This window comes from Colias croceus, chromosome 5 (genome assembly GCF_905220415.1).
Source record: "Colias croceus chromosome 5, ilColCroc2.1".
Taxonomy (NCBI): Eukaryota; Metazoa; Arthropoda; class Insecta; order Lepidoptera; family Pieridae; genus Colias; species Colias croceus.
In genome coordinates, this window is record NC_059541.1 from 2,972,003 (window position 1) to 2,995,966 (window position 23,964).

Consider the following 23,964-nt stretch of genomic DNA (forward strand, 5'->3'; position numbering starts at 1 on the left):
TCGTTCACACGCCACCAATATCGGTTTCTTATCTATTGTACTCATTTATGTTACAGACAATATCATTGAATGATGAACTCATAAAAAAATATAGCTGTAAAAATATTAATAATCAATTCTGATTTTACAATAGTTAGTTACTTATTAAACATGGAATGTACATTTGTTTCGAATCAGTTACTTAATATGAATAATGCTTTCCATTGTTTTCAACTGTGTTGTCAGATTTATCATAATGAAGAAATCAATTATAACACAAACATGTATTCAATACGAATAATCATTTTTAAGTGTTACAAATTTCTGTAATAATATTTGAATAATAGAATATAAATATTTATGGAGCAGTTTCGATGTTTCATAAATACAGTTTGCATTCATATCCACGCAAATACTCGAAACTAAAATTAGGAATGCGTAATGAAGAACATTTAAAAACAGTATGGAAGCTTTTTTTGTTTAATTCTAAGCTAAATTTAACCAATGTTTTGACAAATTACCCATTTGCGACTCCGCCGAATGGATTTTTCATTATATTAAAATAAACATATATTTCACAGAAATATTAGTTGGTATTACCAATATTAATGCTTATTAAATAACAATTATTAATTAATACTTTGTTTTAAATCATCATTTTGGACTTGATAGCAACATCAACACGTAATACCTAAGCTGACTCAGTAAGGCCAGGCTCACCATCGGAAATATCCGTTCGTAAAAGCCTGGTCGTTAAATAGAGTATCAATCGAGGTATATACTGAAATGACGTAAGTTAGTTTGGTACTATCCATATGAAGAATTTCAATGTATAGTTACTAAGTACCATATAATTTTACAGCGTATTCTACTGAATATGCTGTAAAATCCCAAGTGTTTGCCCACAATAAAGGAAGAAATAACTTTCATATATTATGTACTATATATGCACTCTATGAAACAAGTGCAATTTTTGATGTTCATTGTAAATTTACATTAATTATATCTATGTATAATTGTATAGTTAGTGACAACCACGCGTGGTTACGTGGCTGTAAAATTTGTTCAGATTAGGCGGTCACCGAACAATTGTTCCAGATTTTCGAGGCTGTAATCTAATTTCTAATGCCTGATAAATTATTATGATACGTAGTTGTTGTTCCAAATACAATCTATTTTTATATTACAGTAGCCACCCATGTCAAACCTGAATACGTTTGTATACTTAGGTAATAGGTTATATTACTATTCTTAAAAACAAATATTTCCACTTGTGCCAGCAACAACTTGAGTCATTTAAAAGTAAGAATTCTCAAATTATTTTCCTATCTACCAAAATTCGTTGCAGAAATGCTCAAGAGCGTTTTTGTATTTGCGAAACCTTGTTGAACCGCCTGCAATCGCACCTAGATAAATATTACAGAAGACCTCCAACCGAAAGCATTGCTCAAATAGCGTTACGTCTTCAGATACTCTCGTAAACTTTTACATAATTCTCTTATAACAGAATATTCAATATAAAATAAACAATGTTTGATAAGAAAGACAAATTGTGAATGTAAATAATAAAATTAACTGCGTTAAAAACAACCGACTTCAAAAACGGAAAAGTAAAAAATAAAATAGATTTGATATTATAAATTACTACATATTATTTAGATGTGCTATTTATTAAATAGGTTTGATGTCGGTGCACGGGCTTAATACTAAGTGCTTAGTGTTTGGCACCGACTTCAAACCTATTTAATAAATAGCACATCTAAATAATATTATGTAGTAATTAATAATATCAAATCTATTTTATTTTTTACTTTTCCGTTTTTGAAGTCGGTTGTTTTTAACGCAGTTAATTTTATTTAATACTTTTTAGTGTAATTTTCAACACGAATCAAACGAGCCCAAACTCGATAAAGTTGAGTCAATATATTACTGAGTTCCTATGGCCACCTTCCGATTCCATCATCAAATCAGCTCTATGTCATGATAATGTTTCATCGCTATCCAATTTACATACGTATACAAAATTTCAGCTCAATCGGTTACCGGGAAGTGAATCAAAGTTACTTGCTACATTCCAATTAAGTCATCGAGTACAGACAAAAATGCTCATAAAATAAAAACTACTGGGCCTAGCCGAATAAAATTTTTATGGGACCAATTCGACACCATCCCGCATCGAACAAAAAAAGAATCACGTAAATCGGTTCAGAAACCTCGGAGTAATCGGTGTACATACATAAAAAAAAAAAAAAAAAAAAAAAAAATATACCGGCCGAATTGATAACCTCCTCCTTTTTTTTGAAGTCGGTTAAAAATGATTTAATCCAGCCTCGTGAGCGAATCTTTTCTATTCTTGAAAAATGTATATATGTATGATTTCATGCATACTTATTTGTATGTAGATAGATATTCTAGAAAATGATACAGTTTTACGTTCAACAGTACACATTATACACCATATACGTATGTGAGTTTGAACATAAAACGCTGATGATTTTACTGCCTTCACACCGCTTATGCTCATAATAAACGTTTTATTTGTTCTTTGTTAATCTACAAAAATGCTATCTTTTGATAGCAACATTTATTTATACAGTATAGGAAAATGTTTCCTGTATTATTTAATCGTTATAAATAAGTATATGTTTTTGTAAACGCGCTTAACTATTCTAATTTCGTAAATCAAATTATCTAATGCAGCGATTCCCAACATGGTACCTAACATGGTAAGGTGGCGCTAGGCGTCCGCCTTTGGAAAAGGTTGATCTAATGTAAACTAAGTTTGAATCATTTCAGTGCTCTTAAACTTTTGATATCCAAATTACTTTTACAACATGTTGACTTTGTAGTAAATTCGTATCCCCACGGTTATTATAAAGTATTAAATTAGCGTCACATTTTAAAAGAAAGTCGTAAAGATGTAATAAAACGAATCATGCAATGCGCTTTTTTAACCGACTTCAAAAAAAAAAGGAGGAGGTTATCAATTCGGCCGGTATATTTTTTTTTTTTTTTATGTATGTACACCGATTACTCCGAGGTTTCTGAACCGATTTACGTGATTCTTTTTTTGTTCGATGCGGGATGGTGTCGAATTGGTCCCATAAAAATTTTATTCGGATAGGCCCAGTAGTTTTTATTTTATGAGCATTTTTGTCTGTAGGTATTTGTAAATTTTGCAAGTGCAAGTTTGAAGTCGGTTGTTTTTAACGCAGTTATCACTTGTTAAACAGTAATTACAGTAAAAATCGTTTATGAATCGGAAGTGTTTGCATGTCGACCTTATGACAGTCGTGACTATGTAACCTTATTGAATGTCCGGTTATCGTTCACGGTTATACTATTTACTATTTATTCTCTCTGCCAATTAAATGTTTAAAGCAACTCGCCTTTAATTATACGCTTAATCAATATTGTAATGACTATTACGTTCAATCTTTTGTTTACTTTTGGAATTATTTAATCGAGGAATTGATTGTTTCAGAAATAAACTAAATTTCATCCACGAAAACATTCAAGTATATTAACTTGTTGAACTTTGCATTTGTAGCGTGGTGTAAGGCGTAACTTATAAAGTTATGGCAGCATAGGCAAATGTAAACTTATAGATATCAGATAGTAAATAACCTAATACCGAATAAAAGCATATTACATAAAAAAGTATATAATGCGAACAATGATAAACTAAATTATTTTTATATAAGTACCCAGAGTGTTATATATAGTTTCACACATTTTTTACATACAATATTTAACCTTCCACCTGATTGTATCGTTTTGTAGTCAGTTTGTTGGGACCTTGACCAATGACCTATTTACCGGGTGGTTTGTGGCTTACAGACTACACACCCTTTCTAAAATATTCATGTGAACCGAAATCACGCGATAATGGCTTTGTGAATGAATGACGCTGTAATTACAATCATATGTTGTAAATTCATGGAAACACTCAGCGCCATTAAGGGTAAACAATAGAATTTTATAGTGAAATGGACAAGGCCTCAGAAGAATATCGGATATTGCCTTTATATAATTTCTTTCGCATTAGTAAAAGCATTTTAACCATACTGATTTCGTATTACATAAATATATTGGAATTAATTTACTAATTACTTTATTCTTAAAGTTATGCAATCATTAAAAATATGTGAATTAATTCCAGCTCTTTACGTTGTTTTTTGCTCCAGGTGATTAGAATATATTTAATTTATATATTGAATACTGAATGTGTATTATTCTAGAATCACTTATTAACAAATGACTTTGAATACGCTATTAGGGACATTTAAAACGGAGTATTAATTATACGTTAATGTTTCCAACCCGTTAAGATAAGACGTATAATTTTGACGAAAGCAATTATCGCGACTGGTTTTTCAACAGCGCGCTGTTATTTACAGTAAAAATGCATAAAACATTAATAACAAATATATTATTAAGTAGGTTCCGAAGAACTAATGAAGCGCCAGCGGATTTCCCACATGCTGGCACGTCTCATCTTTCTCAAAATTTATATTATTCAGCGAAAAGCTCTCATAACTAGTTAGTTAGGAACATGAATTTATTTGTCTGCTATTATAAATAATACTGAAGTAGATTAATACACGTTTGTTACATATTATGACGGTATCTAAGGAAATACACGCATATTCTTAATTTCAAGGAAGCGCCCAGCTATTGTGTGTAGTGCATTGTACCACGCGACCTTCACACGAAACTCGAACCAATCAATCGAAACGAACACGATCGTGGAAATGTGTTTTTGACACGGTTCCTGTCTGTTTACGAAGCAGTTTTGGAAGTTTGGCAATATACGATAAGCATATTGCGTACTTTGCTTTCTAGGTAACTGAGATGACCGTGAAACAGTGATTTCAGCAACAATTCTCATCAAAATCTTACACAACCAGTCTCTAATCTCTCGATGGAGAGACTATTTTCAGTGCGAAAACGCATTCAATAGAAAGCATTTTATATAATATGCTTTCCATAAACTGAAAGCAGCGAGATAACGAAAATAGTCCGTTCAATAAATTCCCGCCGATCTAAATTCGTGGGAGAGTGTTGCATAAGTCCTACACTGGAGTATGGACTATGTAATCTAATATTGAAGAGTATACATCGAACACCTGCTTTATAAATAATAAATATCAATTTATTTAATGTTTGCTTGACTTCCGTGTAGGTATCTACAGTAAATATCAAAAGGTTGTTAATCAAAGAAAGGTTAGAAAATTAATAACGAATGACTGTGTTCCGTAAACACACTCGTACATAATATACATACTTACCACTGAATTATATCCATAAAATAACTAGTTATTTTTTATTTATGTACTTTTTTCAATTAAATTTGTACTTACTACCTACTTGGTGTAATTTGTACATATTATGTAGAAGACAAATGTTAAATACATATTTGTAAATAATATACAATTTGACTATTTCAAGTCTCATCTCACTCATCGAGATAAATGTTTGAATTACAGAGCTTTAAAAGCCCTACCAAGTGACACTCGAGAGATTATTGATTATAGATTGTACTAAAGATAGATTAGAAGGTCGATATCGCAACAGGCATTCCTACATTAAACTTATTATAGATTACATTAAAATACTAATAACAGGAAAAATAAATTAGATCAATTTATTATAATAATTACCGATTATTATTATTAATGGTTTCCGAGCCCGCGAGGTAGTATGTACGTAATTGAATAAAAAATATGTAACGATTCGAAAGTGCGTTTAAAAGTTTATTTGAATAACTGATCCAGAACGCGATTTTAATTTTTAATTAACTTTCTCAAAAAGGCGAAGGTTTTCATTTCGACCCGTATTTTTAGTAGGTAATATTTCTTGTAAATTCATCGTCATTCACGTCCAATTTTGCGGTTGTTTACTGTTTGCGTCTCGTTTTAATTTTAAAGTTGTCAAATGAGGTCGTTCTGGCGACTGTAAATTCTAGTAACCTTTGTACAAATATTATTATATTCGTGAGAAAATCTATGTTACGTGCCGCGTGAGAATTCAGTTTGCGTGTCACCGTCCTTATATTTGTATGATAAATTACAGTCCCGAGTGGTTTAAGTGAGCTGAATCAACTCGACGACAAACAAACTGAAAAATTGATGACATGGAGCTACTCCACGCGATGAATTGCACTTCGTAGACTATAGTTAATGGGTACACCTACATGCATACGTATTTTATCGAGTATGGTTACACATTCTATCTATAGTGTAGACTGTAGAGATGCATTGAAAAGAAGTAGGTAAACTTTTATTCGTGAATTCCGTATTAATTTGAAACTTGATGAAGGTATGTATGTATTGTGTTACAAAGAATTTTAATCAGAACATGTATGTATCTTAGTTAGGTGATTTTCAAAGGTTATTTATAGTAAGTATTATATCAAATTAGTTATAGGTACGTAATGTAAAAAAATGGTTAATCGTTAATCGTTACATTACGATGTGTAGAATATAAAACGCACGAACACTTTCGCGACTGTAACAACAAAAACGGTGCAATTAAGCGCAGAACACATAAAGTGAACTAATTAGGCCATAACACACATTAGCTCATTACGCTTTAGTGGAAGGGTATGGCATATAAAAACCATAGTAATCCTACACTTGAGTGTTTTCCTAGGCAGTGAAGCCTGACGTAACCTATTAACCAGCCCGCAAGTAGCTACTGCAATGCGATTTCATTAAAACATTGGAAAATTATTAGGAGTACTTTTGGCAACTGGCACCTCTTTATGAATTCATTTCATAAAGTCTTTAGCTGAATTTAGAGGGTATTTTATATTCGACCATTAGTTATTCGACATTTGTTCAGCTTATATTTCATTTGATAAGTTATTGATTACCTAGTTAGTAGGTACCTAATTACCTATATTTGATACATTATTAGTATTATCTACATTTTAATTTAATTGCCATAATAACAAGGATAAGTTATTATTTTCCTCATTTCCTGTGACGATATCACGCCAATGAGGTAAGTGATGGAAGTTATTTTTTGAAGGAAAATGAACGTTTTTGGTAAATTTCAGAAAAAAATAACACTTCATCTGAGTGGAGAAAACCATTGAGCAAACACTATTGTATTTGTATATTTGTAATTTGTACTTGCTTTGAGATAATATTGAAACTTGCGAATTTGATAAAAAATAATTAGAAAACATCCCCCGTACTCCGCAGTAACTACCTAGTCCGTTTGCAGAATAAATGTATATTGAGTACAGAGGCGGCTCGTGACAAAATTTTATGGGTGTTCAATTGAAATAAAACACTGAAAATACATGGTGTAAATCAGTACAATTTAACGCGAGGTATTTCAACGCGAGGCAAGATTGGAGGTGAGGTGTGCGGGGCCGTTCGCGTGACACGCGCTCCTCGCGCTCCTCGCGTCGTTTGTTTTTCGTAACGTTAGCGCTATGCCACAGTGTAAAATACTTATATCAAAAGTAAATTGTGATCAATTTTTATTATGTAAGCAATGTAAAAGTGTTTGTGTCAGATTGTAAATATAAAAGTAAATAAAGAAATCATTTACAACTTTATAAACTGAGATAAGTAGGTACTAGGAATTTATTAATTAGCACAACATAATTATGGAAGTACTTGGTGTAACTAATAAATATTACTTGCTGCTACCAGTAGAAGCTTAGAGTATTATATTAGAATAGTATAGAGCGCGTGTATTACAATATAACTACAATACTACAACAATCTACAAAAATGGTCTGATATTATTTCTTCGTAAAATTATAAAAAAAAAGTTTTATTGAAAAATATAAATATCGCTAATTTCTGAACATTTTCACTCATAACATTTTTATTTATAGTTCTATGACAAAAAGTTACTGGACCAAAATTGTAGAAAATTTAATTTGCAACAAATAATGTTGACAATTTTTTTTTATCAGATTAATAGTTTAAGAGATATATCATAAAAACCATATTAAGCGCTATTTTTAAGATGGCGGCCGTGGGACAAGGGTGGCGACCCCACAAACTTGGTGATAGCTTCACACTAACCCCCCCTACACATCAAAAAAATAAAATGCGTCCTCCTAAAAAACGCAACCCCAAATGTAACTTTTCAATGAACTATAATAACAATGATTATGAACTAACTATTATCATCTATTATACAGTAAAAGTTCCTTATTCGCGCTTCCTTTATTCGCGTTTTCACTATTCGGGAATTAAAAAAATGCGACCCAATTTCTATATTCGCGACTAAAAATTTTTTTATTCGCGGATTTAATAAGTACATACATAATAATAAAATTATTCCAATAGGTATCTAACACAATATCCTTGTCAAATGGACTAATAAGAAAGTAAAATAGATCTTATTACAAGTTAGCCTAAAGTACATAATATTATGTTGTTAATTAATGATATCGCCGAGGCCTTTGACCCAAGCCGCCTTTGTCGCAAGCCGCCTTTGCCGCGATTGATGTTTTTGAGAATGTAAATAAACAGAATGGAAGCAACCTTTTTACTCAATAAATAAAGTATATTTTTAAATGTAGTTCCGTTTATAGTAAAAGCCGCTTTGCGTGTTTTATAGGTTTCGTCTTTCACATTCGTTACAAAAATAATTGTGATCGAGTAACGTCTACTGCACTCTTCCTAGTTTATAAATTTATAATGTCAACTAAAAAAAATGAGACACGAAAAAAATCTCAATCGTCACCTAGGAACGTATAACGTAGAACCTATAATCCCATATAATAATTACCATTCCGTATTCACGGTTTCTGTATTCGAGGCATATATTTTATGGAACATATACCCCGCCAATAAGGAACTTTTACTGTAGTGATTAATAATTATTATTAGTCAATAATCATTATTATTTGACTATTATCAATTATTTTTTAACAAATAATCATTATTGTTTTTTTCCTTAAAATAAACAACTGTAATTAATAATTATACCCCAAAATTATGCAAATAATACACCAATTACGTAATAATAATCCATACTAATATTATAAATGCGAACGTAACTCTGTCTGTCTGTCTGTTACTCAATCACGCCTAAACTACTGAACCAATTTGCATGAAATTTGGTATAGAGATATTTTGATACCCGAGAAAAGGCATAGGCTACCTTTTATTGCGAAATATGTACCACGGGCGAAGCCGGGGCGGACCACTAGTATTATATATATAAAACAAATTATTATAAACTAAACTCTTATTTCACAGTAACGCAGCTTTTATCGTTTTGAAATAAAAGCATACGAGGTGAAACTTTATGACCAACTGATATTTTTATTCTGTGGCATCAAGTAACTACGTTTTTATCATATTACTCAATTTACATACTAGTTCTCTTTTCCTGTCCTTTTTTGTGATACTGACACTGCTTTCTTCCGAATTTTGTTTGTTTTGTTACCCATTTTCAATAATTTATCTTTACTCAAAACTTAAAATCGAGCGGAGATAATTTGACACAGGTCCTACGTTAGCAAGCGCCTGATCAGGACTGGCGGGGTAGCGGGCAGCGCGGTTTGTAAAGAAAACGCTGGGCAACGTTAAGTTCTGAGATATAATATGTATTTAATAATTACAGGGCTTCAGTAGAAAACCAAAATTTAGCACGTTTTCTGCAGTACATCAAAATACATATCCTTATATAAAAATTATTTCCAAAATCAGAAATTTCATTAATAAATAATTCGTTTTCGATCTTTATTTTAGCCTATTTTTATGATTTTATATGATCGAACAAAATACACGTGGTTGTGTAACAAATTAGCACACTTTTTAGGAAATATCTTGAAGTGTATTGATTATTTTTTCTAGAAGCGTCATATAATTGCAAATACATGAAAAATTTGATCTTGCAAACCAATTTTACTCCGCTTCGCTGAAAGGACTCCCCTTAATTAAAAAATTACTTATGTAAAGGAAATGCATACGTTTTTCTTTTTGGTGTGCAATAATATCTATAACTTGACACAATCTATTAACCTTCGTAAAATATGTCTGTTTTCATCGACACGGTCATTGAACTCGCGTATTGCCTTTCGGTACGCGGAAATTCGGAAATTCGGTACTTCGGTGCCGCGTTCTAATGCTTTACGAATGTCTTGAAAATTCCCGAATATACATTCGCGCGCGTGCAGTCAAGTTGACTAGAGTGTTTGTTTATATAGGCAACGTCGCGCGAAATCGCTGTCTTGTGTACGGGCGCGCGGTAAAAACGAACCGGCAACGTTTGCGGGAGCGGCGCGGGCGCTCCGAATTTTGCTATTTTTTCATAGAAAATCTTCTGTTTCACGCGCAGGACTCTGACAAAACTATTTCTTTCACTCCTATTGGATTTCGTATTAGAAAATGTACTAAATATTTTTTCATTGGAGCGCAATCGTGAGCGCTCCGCTACGCGCGTTTTATAATACAGTATTATACCTACAGGTGTATGGAATGATGGAATGATGGATATATTCATTGGTATTGCCAGTAGTTTTTTACGATTACGATTGATTTTAAATAGTAATAATTAATATCAAAAGAAATCGCTCGCGAAATAAGAAGACTGAATTCCAACAAGGCTCCTGGTTTTGATTTGATCACTCCAAAACATCTAAAAAACTTACCTCGCAAGTGCATAACATTTCTTGCTTCCCTATTCAATGCGATACTCAGATTGTCATATTTTCCGAAGATATGGAAAATCTCGGAAATCATCATGATCCACAAACCTGGAAAATCTCCCCATGAGGCTGCTTCGTACCGTCCCATAAGTCTGACACCGGTTCTCTCGAAACTATGGGAGAAGATATTCGTAGTACGCTTGATGGAGCATATGGACAACTGTGATCTTGTTCCTAGACATCAATTTGGATTTCGAAAGCAGCACTCCACCATAGAGCAGATGCACCGGGTTCACCAAGAGATCCGACGCTGCTTTGAAATGAACCAATACTGCTCGGCGGTTTTTCTGGATGTCCAACAAGCGTTCGACAGAGTGTGGCACAAGGGCTTACTGTGCAAAGTGAAAGATAAACTACCTCATTCTCTTTTTCTTATCATCCAGTCCTACCTCGAAGGGAGACTCTTTCGAGTGAAACAGAGGGATGATAGATCCTCACTTCGCCAAATACATGCCGGCGTTCCACAAGGCTCTGTTCTCGGCCCTGTTCTATACAAAATATTTACTGCGGACCTACCAGTAGCTAGTGACGTAACCGTTGCAACTTATGCTGATGATGTAGCCTACCTTGCTAGAGATGATATCCCAATAGCAGCAAGTGATAAGCTTCAACGCTTACTGGATGTAACCTGTGAATGGATGAGGAAGTGGCGCATCCGTACAAGTGCTCAGAAGTCACACCACATTACATTCACCTTAAGGAGAGGCAACTGCCCCCCAGTCAAATTTGGTGATGATGTGCTGACGGATAGCGAACATGTTAAATACTTGGGCTTCAACCTAGACCGAAGACTCACCTGGGCCACCCACATCAAAAAGAAACGAGACGAAATAAATTTTAAGTTTCGCAACCTGCAGTGGCTTATGGGAAGAAACTCTGTCCTGTCTGTGGACAATAAGCTATTAATCTACAACACCGTTTTAAAACCTATCTGGACCTATGGTGTCCCATTGTGGGGAACTGCCAGTAAAAGTAACATTATGTGCATTCAACGTATCCAGAATCACATACTGCGTACCATCGCAAGCGCCCCCTGGTTTACCAGAAATGTGGAGATCCATGAATATCTGAATGTACCGACCGTTCAAGCTGAAATTGACAAATTTAAAAATAGATATGCCGACCGCCTGTCGCGTCACCCCAATCCCCTTGCCCATGAACTTGTAAAACCTTCCCCCATGACCAAAAGGCTGAAAAGGAAGGATGTTTTCTAGAAGACAGACGAGACGCTGGTCTCGTCGTCTACATAATCTCACGCAGGCACCACATCTGCTTATAGTCTTGCGACTGATTGCAGATTAAACGGCAAAAAAAAAAAAAATAATTAATATTAATAATGAAATTAAGGAGTATGATTTTATTATAATTATTTATGGGAGTTCACTGCACCAGCGCTCCTTAGGGCGAGCCGCCTCTGATTGAGTACAATGATTGAGTATTGCCGAAGAAATGTATATATTCTCCAACGCACACCAACGTCATTTTAAACCGCCATGCCATAGTCATTTTATATTTATTTCTCATAGCTTACTTTTAAAACAGGCGTACCTAGTCATAAAGAGTAATGTACGTGAAAGAAATCTACCCGGATCTGGAGCAGTGAAAGTTTGTTAGCGTCGCATTCGTGTTACATGGATCTACCTATAAACCTCAAAGTTATGCAAATTATTACGTTTTACTTTATTTAGATCTTATCTTCATTAAACCGTAGGTACTAAGGAAAACTCTTGACATAAACGTAATGAATTTACGTCCGTATGTAGGTATGACGAAATATTCGCATAAAATCGATTTATTGCGTAGTGTTTTATTTACGAACAGGTAATTCTTATTATACCTTAAAAGAAAAACTATTTAGCAAGGAAAGTATTGTTTATGAATAAATTAAAAATAAAGCTTAGATATTCGTAAGACGCATCATAAAATCACACGAAATGTAAACAAATTCGCAGCCTGCGTTGGTCAAAACTTAATTTGGCTAAACTGTACATTATAGGGCGTAGAGTTGAGAGTCGTAATTTTTTTTATGGTTAGCTATTGTCCTATGGAACCTAAATCTGAAATTTCACACCAAGGAAACTTTTAGTTTTTGAGTTACGAATTTTTGAAAATCGTAAAATTACTATAGAAAGTTACTCCATCTTGTTTTTGTTACGCATATTTATTGTTTTGTCAATGTCAACCTGACACACAGTACCTGCTTAGTGTGATTCATTTCAAGTACAATAGTAATTAATTTTGTTTAACTTTTTACGAAAAAAAAAACGCTCCGAACTCGAAACAAGTTAGGTTAGGTTATGTTAGACTTTTTTTAAACAATCGAGCGGAGCGAGAGCAGCGAGCGGAGCGACTCGAATTGTTTTACGCCAAATTTGACATTGACAAAATAATAAATATGCGTAACAAAAACAAGATGGAGTAACTTTCTATAGTAATGTTCCGATTTTCAAAAATTCGTAACTCAAAAACTAAAAGTTTCCTTAGTGTGAAATTTCAGATTTGGGTTCCATAGGACAATAGCTAACCACAAAAAAAATGTCAACTCTCAACTCCACGCCCTATAATGTACAGTTTTACCCTTAATTTAGAACATTTGCGGAAAACGTGGCATTTAAAGAATCCTTGGAATTTCCATATTAGTCCACCCACTGCTTACTAAAATAACATTGATGTAAAGCACTTTACAGCATGTTTATGCCAATAGTTAATTAATCTTTATGATTTAAGGCATTTAGTCATTGTCCTCTATAACAGCCACACAAAATGATGATTGTTTAAGTATTCACAAAAGACCATAGGTAAGTAACAAAGGTGTATGTACACATTAGGTCATATATGTACATAGGTGTGTGTACACTGGCCGAACTCATTAAATGCGTTAACCTTACGGCCTGTTTCACGTGGGATCGTTATTGTCGTACTTGACGTCATTTAGGCTCAGCTAGTGTCATTGTTTTTGTACCATTAAAAATGGTCATTTTATGACTACGGCAAATAAAATAGTTAGGCACTTATTGAAAAGTTGGTGTATATGAATAGGTATTTATTTTAATGTACTTTTGCAATAAAAATTATACTTTGTTTCAAATTAATTTGAGTGACCTTACGTTCTTTATCAAATCTAAAGCAATCATTTTCATTGACCAACCATATTATTATTTTTATTGTCGCCTCCACATAACATAGAAGTTTATGAGTGCTTATAATAATGATTGGATTATTTATAAATGTTTATGTATTGTAAATATAACTGAAACAATTAAATACTTTTCATTTGACATAACTTCTAATAACATATTTTAAAGACAAAATAGTAATTCTGAAAATCTGTATCGCTATAAATAACTATAACTATTTACTCACTTTTTGTAGACTCGACAGAAAGAGTTGTTTATCCGTTTATCGGACATGTGTCTCCTGCGATCTTCGAAAAGGTCCTTAATAGCAGTCACTGTTAACACAAACAACACTGGTAGCATAGCCACTTCTTTGCCAAATGTGTTTATAGCAGGCACCCAGTTCAGTAGCACTATAAATATAAAATACACGTTCGCAATCCTATGGAACTGTTCAAACAAATTCTTAGGTAAAAAAGACAGCAATGTGTATTTGGTAGTCCTGATTTTGTTATTGCATCTATGACCATTGGGATGGTCTTTAGGTGGTGTTTTATCAGGGACCAAATGATTTGGTATGACAATGAGGTGCCTATTGTCAATGGCAGGTTGCTGTCTCCGCATGAGCCAGAAAACCGCGCGTCGCCATGGCGCCACGACTGAGGCGCGCCGTAAGGTGTAGATAGAGTCCGATCGGGAAGCCTGGCGCGAGTGATGGCCTCTGACGGAAGTGATCCGGGGCTGCGCACTCGCTGGAGCCGCATCTCGATGGCCCGGCGGCAATATGAACTCGGTCCTACTGCCAGTTCTACTGTGGCCCGGCCCAGACGCAGCGCGTGGACCTTCGCCGATTTGTCCGTGAGACAGCGCTCGTTGATGACCACGCATAGCCGACTTGAGCGGTGGCCTAGATGCCGCAGGATTGCCTGCCAGCATCGGAGTCCCTCCATGACTAATGGATCTCGAATGTCCTTTCACTTTAGGAAAAAGATACGTTTGCTCAGGTACCCCCGGCAAACTTGGTACAGTCGAAGGTGTCTCTCCACTCCCTTCTGTTGACATCTTTACTCATCTGCGAATCGGATAAACAACTTTTCCCTTTCATTTAAAAGAAGAAAGATATCCGTCAACTCGGCACTGTTTTCCCACATCAGATTTTTAAAAATTGTATCGTAAACTTTGAAGCATATGGTTTGAAATCACCTGTTCACAGTTATACACATCACTAATGTTCTTTTCTTGGAAAAATAATAAATTCAACATCTAATTTTGAAAACAACACGAAGAAGCGCATATTTTTATTTACTTTTATTTTATTTAAATGTATCACAGTAATATTTGATCGCCACGAAGAGAAAACAGTCGTTACGAAATGAAGACAGCAACTCAAAACAAGCAAAGTTGACCGACCGACTGACACTGACAATTTCTTTCCTTGAATGAGTGACTAGTGAGCAGTCAGCAGACCACAGAACAGTCGACAGCAGCATTGATGACGTTGATCCCTTTTAGTGATGTCTGTAGGTAGTATCGATATAAGCTCTATCGAACATTAATATTTTGAGTGATAAAAGTTTGTTCCATAATATTTCACGAATCACGAATAGTATAACAGGCAACTGATTTTAAAAATTATCTAAAAACTATTTAAAATACATTATATTATGATGATATTTAAAACAATATGCTTCAAAGTTTATAGAACCAACACAAAGTAATAAAAACTAATTGTATAAGAATTTAATATTAATTTTTAACGGCCCAACATGTGAAAATATATTGAACGCGATGGGCACTCTTTCTTCTGTGAAACTTATTTTGTTTAGTCAAATTTATAAAAACGCATTCCTAAAATAAAATCTGTAAACGACTGCTATAGAGACTGCCAACACTTTATCGAATTTTACTTAATTACCACATCACTACCATGAATAATATGACACTTGAACCACAACAGAATCAACAGAATATAATATTTTAACACAGATATACATAATGTAAATTCTTGTCTTTAATTATTTTATAAACATGATTATAAGTAAATGCATTAAGTTAATATAAACAAGAGTATACAATTATAATTATTTATAAATTAGAAAACTAGGTAGTACATTTCTAGAATATCTCTACAATTTAATTCATTATGTTGGCACTATGGTTTGTAGACGTCATCACCGGTCGACATATTACCTTGATTTTCTAAAACTTCCGACATTTTGACATTTGTCCCGGTTGCTTGCCTATTGTATTTTCGATTCGTGAAAATATAATAATTTATTCCAATCATGGATGAAGAATACGATGCGATTGTGCTCGGCACAGGACTTAAAGAATGTATCATTAGTGGAATGCTTTCTGTGTCGGGAAAGAAGGTTCTACACATTGATCGTAACAAGTATTACGGAGGAGAGTCTGCGTCAATTACCCCGTTAGAAGAATTATTCTCTAAGTTCAATGCTCCGGCTCCGGATGAGACATACGGCAGAGGTCGCGATTGGAATGTGGACTTGATTCCCAAATTTTTGATGGCCAATGGCTTGCTTGTCAAACTTCTTATCCATACGGGCGTCACCCGGTATCTGGAATTCAAGTCAATTGAAGGCAGTTACGTATACAAGGGTGGTAAGATCTCCAAGGTGCCAGTTGACCAAAAAGAAGCACTCGCATCGGATCTTATGGGTATGTTTGAGAAGAGGCGTTTCCGCAACTTCTTGATCTACGTTCAAGACTTCCAAGAAGATGATCCCAAGACTTGGAAGGATTTCGATCCAACTACCGCTAATATGCAAGCTCTTTATGACAAATTTGGTCTCGACCGTAACACTCAAGATTTCACTGGACACGCTCTGGCTCTTTATCTGGATGACAACTATCTTCAGCAACCAGCTAGTCAAACCATACGTCGTATCAAACTGTATTCCGATTCACTCGCACGGTACGGTAAGTCTCCTTACTTGTACCCCATGTATGGCCTAGGTGAGTTGCCACAAGGATTTGCTCGTCTGTCTGCTATCTATGGAGGCACTTACATGTTGGATAAGCCTATTGACGAGATTGTGCTCGGAGAGGGAGGAAGGGTTGTTGGTGTCCGCTCCGGTAATGAGGTAGCCAAGTGTAAGCAGGTTTACTGCGATCCCAGCTATGTCCCTGATAGAGTCCGCAAGAAGGGCCAGGTGATCCGATGCATTTGCTTGTTGGATCATCCTATCAACAACACCAAGGATGCTCTATCAACCCAGATCATTATTCCACAAAAGCAGGTGGGCAGGAATTCTGACATTTATGTATCTGTGGTGTCCTACACACACCAAGTCGCTGCCAAAGGCTGGTTCGTAGCTATGGTGTCTACAACAGTGGAGACCAATGACCCTGAGTCTGAGATCAAACCTGGTATTGACCTATTGGGTCCCATCAGACAGAAGTTTGTATCAGTAACCGACTACTATGAACCAACTGATGATGGAAGCCAGAGCCAAATCTTCATATCGGAATCTTATGATGCTACCACTCACTTTGAGACCACTTGTTTAGATGTTCTTAAAATCTACAAGAGGGGAACAGGTGAAGATTTTGATTTCTCCAAAGTTAAGGTGGAATTGGGAGAGGAAGATCAATAAGTTTGTCGTATATAATAATCTATGTATATTATTGCTTGTTAATTTGAAATTTGTTACTAAACTGGCTCTATATTGTTCCATAGGGATTTTTGGGTATGTCTTTAAGAGATATTATGTGTATTTAGATGCGCATTATACTTCTCAGTGCTCCAGTCAATGATTTTATTATTTCTTATAAATATTTGCATAATACATATAAGATTTGTTATTTATAGGAATTATCCTTTTTTAAAGATGCTTTTATATAATTTAAGATACAAGGCTAAAGTTAATCTGCACAAGCAGTTTCTGTGCAAATATTTGCATTCCATTATTGGTACATTGTAACTTGTATCCATATCATACCTTGTCAACTAATGAATGCTCACTGTACATCTTAATGTTCTGTGTATGATCATGAATAAAATTACATTATTATGTATCAATATGGTTTTCTTTTTTCCTTGCACCCAATTTACAATTTAAAGAACTTACATTTATTTATAGAATAAGCATAAAAAGACTCAAAATATTTTTTGTAACATTTTATTAAAACAGTTTTTAACATTTTGTCTTATAGATTTACTAATATTTATAATAAATATATTACTACAATTTTGAGCTAGTTTAGTTTCCAGTCATCTTACAGATTCAGTACATATTTTATGGCAAACAAATGGTCATTTCTGCAGCCGATGTATATGTAGTCACCATACACAGCTGGAGTAGAGAATGTTTCATTTGGCAAATGATACTCTGCTACTATCATTCCTGAATCTGCATCTAAAATACACAGTATTCCATTGTTTGATGCTGTTAAAATTAATTTATCACTCAAACTGCATGGTGTTGAATACACAGGTGAAGTTAGTTCAGCTTTCCAATTTAGACTTGGTTGAAAGTTCTTTATATTTATGTTGTAAACTTTGTTGTCGTGACATCCAAATATCATCTGCCACTTAAGTTTGTCCATTTCCCGGACACAAATAGAAGAGAAAATATTTCCTTTGGCCCCTTGATATTTCCATATCTGAAAGAACATATCAAATCAGCTAAACAATATGGATTTATATGTGTAATTCTTTTGCGGATACCCATCTATAGGGTTTTATTTATTATCACTATACTAAAATTGATCAAAACTGGGCCAGCTGTTTTAGAGTAAAAATTGAACATACAAGTACCTACTTTTGAGAAGTTAAATTTATTTTGCAACTTCTAGACTTGTCTTTTTTCACCCAGTTGTGTATATTATGTGTGATTCTATATCCAAAACAAAATGAGAAAAGTAACCATAATAGGCTTAAATTGTATAAATAGATTGCATGCCACTAAATAGTCACGCGAGTTATACCTTAATCCCTTTCTCGACAGTCCGGCAGTGAATTTCACCGTTCACCTCAGCAAAAACTACATATTTGTCATTATCATAGAGGACAGGTGTAGCAAATACTGGGCTACTGAGCGTTCCGCGCCACACTATTGTCTTTGTTTCCGTGTGTATGCTTGCACATACACCTGAAAGTGTTCCGAGGAGAACGAATTCCTTTTTGGCAAGCACTAGATCCGCGGATATAGCTTGATCAGTTATATTCACTACTTCGTTTATTTTTCCATTCTGAAACGAAAGAAAATTTGATTTAAATAATTTTAAGGTATTAAAAAAGTGTTGACCGCCTCCTTGGTACAGTGGTTGACGCGCGAGCGTAGTACCGATGGGTCCTGGGTTCGATTCCTGGTGGGGACGAAGAAAAAAAAAATATCTCGGTCTGGTAGGACACAGAAGGCTGATCACCTACTTGTCCCTAAAGAAAATCTATCAGTGAAACATATGTATAATGCATTTGCCCCTTACCCCACTAGGGGACATGGGACTTCACAACGAAAAATTCAACATAAATAATAATCATACAAAATTTGTATCTACTAAGTACCTACAATTGAAATTGCAAAGATCACTCTGTTCATAAGACCTTGTTTTTTATGCTTAGTCAGACTTGAATGATTTTCAAACTAGTTTCCTGTGGTCATAAAATAAAAACTGAAACTAAACCTTATGACCTAGAAAATAAGGTTTATGTTTACCGTCTAGGTATAGATAGTACTCTAGGTTCTAACCAAGAGATTACAAATTAGAGGCGATTTAATCCTTTATAATAATTAAAGCGTACCTTTATAAGATATTTTATATAAGTAGGTAGGTATTAACCTGCTGTTTTGTAACAAATACCTAACTCTAGCCAAATTGTCTCTTTTGTTTTTGTAGTTTTGGCATGCAAATCTACTTGTTAATATTATCCTCTAAGTAAGAAATTGTTTCACTATAAATTAACTTAAAATTCGTATAGAAAAAGCAACATACTAACCAAAACATCAATACATCGTACGTTCCCATCATAGGACGCGATATACAGCTCGCCTCTACAGCACGTGGCCTTGCTTTTAATCATACAGCCGATGTTAATTCTCCACAATTCCTTGCAACTCTCTAGCATGAAGCATACGATAGTACCATCATAAGTACCGACTACACCACAAGGAGCGGTTAAAGGAGCCTCACTGGTACAGTATACAGCGGCTTCGACCCTTGATTTCACTTTAATCAGCCCTTGCATCAAGCCACTGATTGCGTCGATTACGACTATTTTGCCGGAGTGGCTGCCCACTGACACATAGAGCTTGCTAACAATGCAAAAAAAAAAATTATAAAAATAATTTGCAATAATAGAATGGAAGTATAGCTATGGTTAATGTTGTAGGGAAGCTAAGTAGCGTAATATAGATATTTTGTAAATTTCTACAGAACAAAATAATCAAATGGGAAATTAGGGAAGGTAATACACCCTTATAGAAGGTCTTCGTTAAAAAAAATAAAAGACGTGTGGCACTCGGGGACTGCCGCGGGAAAGCTATTGCATAGCATGCCTTCAAGACACACCTCCGAGCCCGTTGGAGTGGGGAGCGTGAGGTTTTTTCGTTACGGAATTTCTCGATTCGGTTCCCGCGCTCAAGGCCCGCGATAGAAGCTATGCAATAGCTTAAAAGTTGCATTTGTATACTGTAATTCTGTATTGTATGATTAAAAATAAAAATAACTTACTATCCATGTTGATAGAGAGATGGCGACGCATCTACACATTTCCCAGTGTCATAAGACCACGCAACCACAAAATCTATTGGGTTAGAGCTGCTTGGAACCTCTGTTGCCTTCTTAATAGATTGAGTTGTCGATAAAAAGCTTTCCGTATTTGATCGAGGCCTTAAACAAATAATGAAGAAATAAATACTTAGAAAATAATATGTACATACAATTAGGAATACAGTATAGTAATAAAAGCTCTTGATTTATAAAGCGTGATTCTCGATCTGTTTCAATATTATTTTAGAAGATTATTAATTTAGATATCAATAAGGTTTACCCATCTAATAGTTTACCTTTTTAATCTCTTTTTTGGTTTAATTTCCATGCCTAATTCTTTTACAGCTAGTTGCATTATATCTTCAATTGTACTTTTTCGTGAAAGAAGATGGGGCAAAATTAATTTACCAAATTGTGGACATGTTAAACATAATTTATTGCACATAGATATAGCGAGAAATGAAGTTCCACCCAGGGAGAAATAATCTTTGTCCTTTATTTCTTCATATGTAAAGTTTCTATTCAAAATGAATTTTAGTTCTTTTAAAAATAATAGTTTCAGGGAGCTCACTGATTGAGGTAGCGGTAGGATTTTCTCAAACATCTGTGCTAATATTTGTCTTGATATTTTGCCATGTGGATTAGTAGGTAAATTGTCAACTCGTATTATCTTATCAGGCCAGTGTTTATCGTCTAGTTTGCATTTAAGAAAATCAGATAGCTCTTGGCTACTCAAGGTTTCTGATGAAAAATAAACAACAAGAAGTAATGGTTTTGGCAACCACACACATGAACAAGTTTTGACTCTTGGACATTGCATTATGGTGGATTCAATGAGTTGTAAGTTGACTTTATGGCCAAATCGTTTAATGGTGTCATCTCTTCGACCCCTATAGTAAATGGTACCATTTCGAATTTCCCCCATATCACCAGTATCTATGAATTTTAAAGAGTTTTCTTCATCTACTCCTTTGGTTTTATTTAAAATCACACATTTTCTGGTTTTACTCACTGAAAGAGATGAAATAGGAATATTATTGTTATTTATGTTGTATTCAGCAATTAATTCTCATAATAAATATCAAAATAGTTATTAATAATTTTAATATAGTTTTATCAAGTGTATAAAATATAAACATCTCAACTTACTTAAAATTATTTTCCCTGTGCTTTTATTTTGCTTTTGTGGTTCAACAACAATGTTAGTTTCTGACAGAGAATTGCCAAGAGGCACCTCCTTGTCATTCTGTATTTTGGTTAGATCTAACTCGGCCACACACGCCCAACAGGACATCTCCGTGACACCGTAAAGAGCAAAGATCTTTGTTTTACTGTTGGCATGTTTCAATTCTTTCAACCTCTTTATTCCATTCAGAGGCTCACCACCCAGTGCCAATATTTTTAAAGTGGACTGTACGGACAAAATTTTGTTCCTTATATCAGCATTTGAAAACTGGAAAAACTTTGATGGTGTTGTTTGCCAGAATGTTATAGAATTGTCTGGATTTTCAGGGAATAATATGTCTGTTTTTTCCGGAGCTATCATAAGTGAAGCTCCATTCATACATGCAAGAAGGATTTCTATCATTGATGGATCAAATGTGAGCGGTGTGGAGAAGTAAATAATGTCCCGTTGTTCTATATCAAACAGTTTAGTCAAATCATCCACATTAGGCTGTATGCATTTTATAGGCACTTGTATATGCTTTGGGTCCCCTGTGCTACCAGATGTCATGGCAATAAATGAATATTCTGGCCCATATTGCGAATTATTAAGATTATTGGCTTGCAAATTATAAATATGTATAATTAAATTGAAAACTGTTATTGTTTTCTCTGGCCTCTTGTTAAATATTTCTGTAGAGGAAAGATCATCTGCATTTTTAATGGATATAATAAAGTTGAATTTTATTTCAGATATAATTGGTTCCAGGTCTTGCGAGGGATCAAGAAACATGAATGTTGTACAACATTTGTGTGCACTGAAATTAGATAAAAAAATATTATTTCTAGCACGAATAAAAGAATACAATTTTATAACCATTTATAGTAGGTAGGTACTCACGCAGCTATAATACAAGGGACAATAATATTCCTCTCTGTTATTAATCCAATAATTCCTTTATTGCAATTGAGTTGTTGTAAGTTTTGTGATATGTATTCGCAAACGCCGTATAGCTCGGAATACGTATAATTTTTATAGAGCCCATTATTGTAATGCCTTATAGCGATATTTGAAGGATAATTTGCACATGTATTTACGAAAACGTCGTAATATCCTCGCTTGAACTTCATTTATGTATCAAATAATTCACAGATTTTAGTAATATCATTTGTACATACATTTAATTTATCAAATATTTACTGTTTAAGGCATTATAGATCATTGGTTTCCAAATTGCTAGAAAAAAATGGTTTTGTTTTGTTTTGAAATTATTATTTGTTTTCAAACCCGAAATCACAAAATGTCAATTGTCAACTGTCAAATTTCCATAAAGCATTATTGTCTCTGTTTACGGGTGCATATTCATTTAGTCTATTTTCCTTTTGAAAATATAAGGAAAATATTGCTAAACCGTGGCTAAACCAATTACAGTTACTCTCACATGTATTTTTTAATCATTTCTTCAGTAAAAACACAATCTTTACAATTCTTAAATAAAATATCAGCTGAGATTAAATTCATTGAAACAATTTGAACGTTCAAAAACAATTTGAACAAAATCGTAACGATGGGCATTTTGTGGGCATTTTATTCACATAATCCTATTTTTCAGATCATTACCTATTATATTTTTCAGATGATCATAGCTGGCAGCTATTAAAAAAAAGAAAGTCTTAATTTTGAATTTTAATTATAGGTATTCGTTTTTGCGCTGTTCTATAAAATTGATATATAGTAAAATAACGTGTTAACACGTTATTTAAAATTACGGTTATATACGAATAGTTGGTTGGTGTAAACGTTGTGTAAGTTTTTGTATAAATTTTACTATAAAAGTGGGATATTGTAGTTTTAGTTACAAATAGAAAAATAACTAAAAATAATTTCTAAAACTTTATTTTTGTATTAGTTTCTCATAATCTTACTTTAGAACTACCTATGTTTGATTAGAGTTTATTGATTTTTGTATTTAACCCTTGAAACATTTATATTTTTGGTTTTATGGCATTCAAATGCTTTATAAATATAAATTTATAAAGAATAGAAAAAATTCGATCACGAGGCGGGACTCGAACCCGCATCCTTTCGCGATCCTCTCGTGATCGAATTTTTTCTATTCTTTATAAATTTATATTTATAAAGCATTTGAATGCCATAAAACCAAAAATATAAATTCAACAAAAAAGGTCGTGTTCCATCGTTACAATATTGTATTCACTGAAAAGTGCTTCATATTGGTTGAAATGGTTGTTAATCATCTCAATAGATGGCGCACGGTG

General features: G+C 34.0%; 3 protein-coding genes across 3 annotated transcripts in view; 1 reads left to right on the top strand and 2 right to left on the bottom strand.

Annotated features, from left to right (window-relative positions):
• The window catches only part of LOC123691976 (phospholipid-transporting ATPase VA), a 74,031-nt gene extending 58,785 nt beyond the window's left edge, over positions 1–15,246 (bottom strand). The window contains exon 1 of the mRNA XM_045636575.1: positions 14,033–15,246. Within this exon, the coding sequence (XP_045492531.1) occupies positions 14,033–14,847 (815 nt within the window). The 5' untranslated portion in view covers positions 14,848–15,246. The remainder of the gene's footprint in view (positions 1–14,032) is intronic.
• A 730-nt stretch (positions 15,247–15,976) lies between these two features.
• Positions 15,977–17,823, top strand: LOC123691663 (rab GDP dissociation inhibitor alpha). Its single transcript, XM_045636174.1, has one exon. It carries the CDS (start codon positions 16,071–16,073, stop codon positions 17,400–17,402), a length of 1,332 nt encoding a protein of 443 aa, XP_045492130.1. The 5' UTR covers positions 15,977–16,070; the 3' UTR covers positions 17,403–17,823.
• An 88-nt stretch (positions 17,824–17,911) lies between these two features.
• On the bottom strand, positions 17,912–22,980 carry LOC123691662 (beta-alanine-activating enzyme). Its single transcript, XM_045636172.1, has 7 exons — positions 22,586–22,980; positions 21,670–22,502; positions 20,817–21,531; positions 20,482–20,640; positions 19,748–20,063; positions 18,736–18,999; positions 17,912–18,411 (listed from the first exon to the last, which is right to left on the bottom strand). The coding sequence occupies exons 1-7, from the start codon at positions 22,813–22,815 to the stop codon at positions 18,025–18,027; spliced, it is 2,904 nt and encodes a 967-aa protein (XP_045492128.1). The 5' UTR covers positions 22,816–22,980; the 3' UTR covers positions 17,912–18,024.
• Between the last annotated feature and the right edge of the window lie 984 nt (positions 22,981–23,964).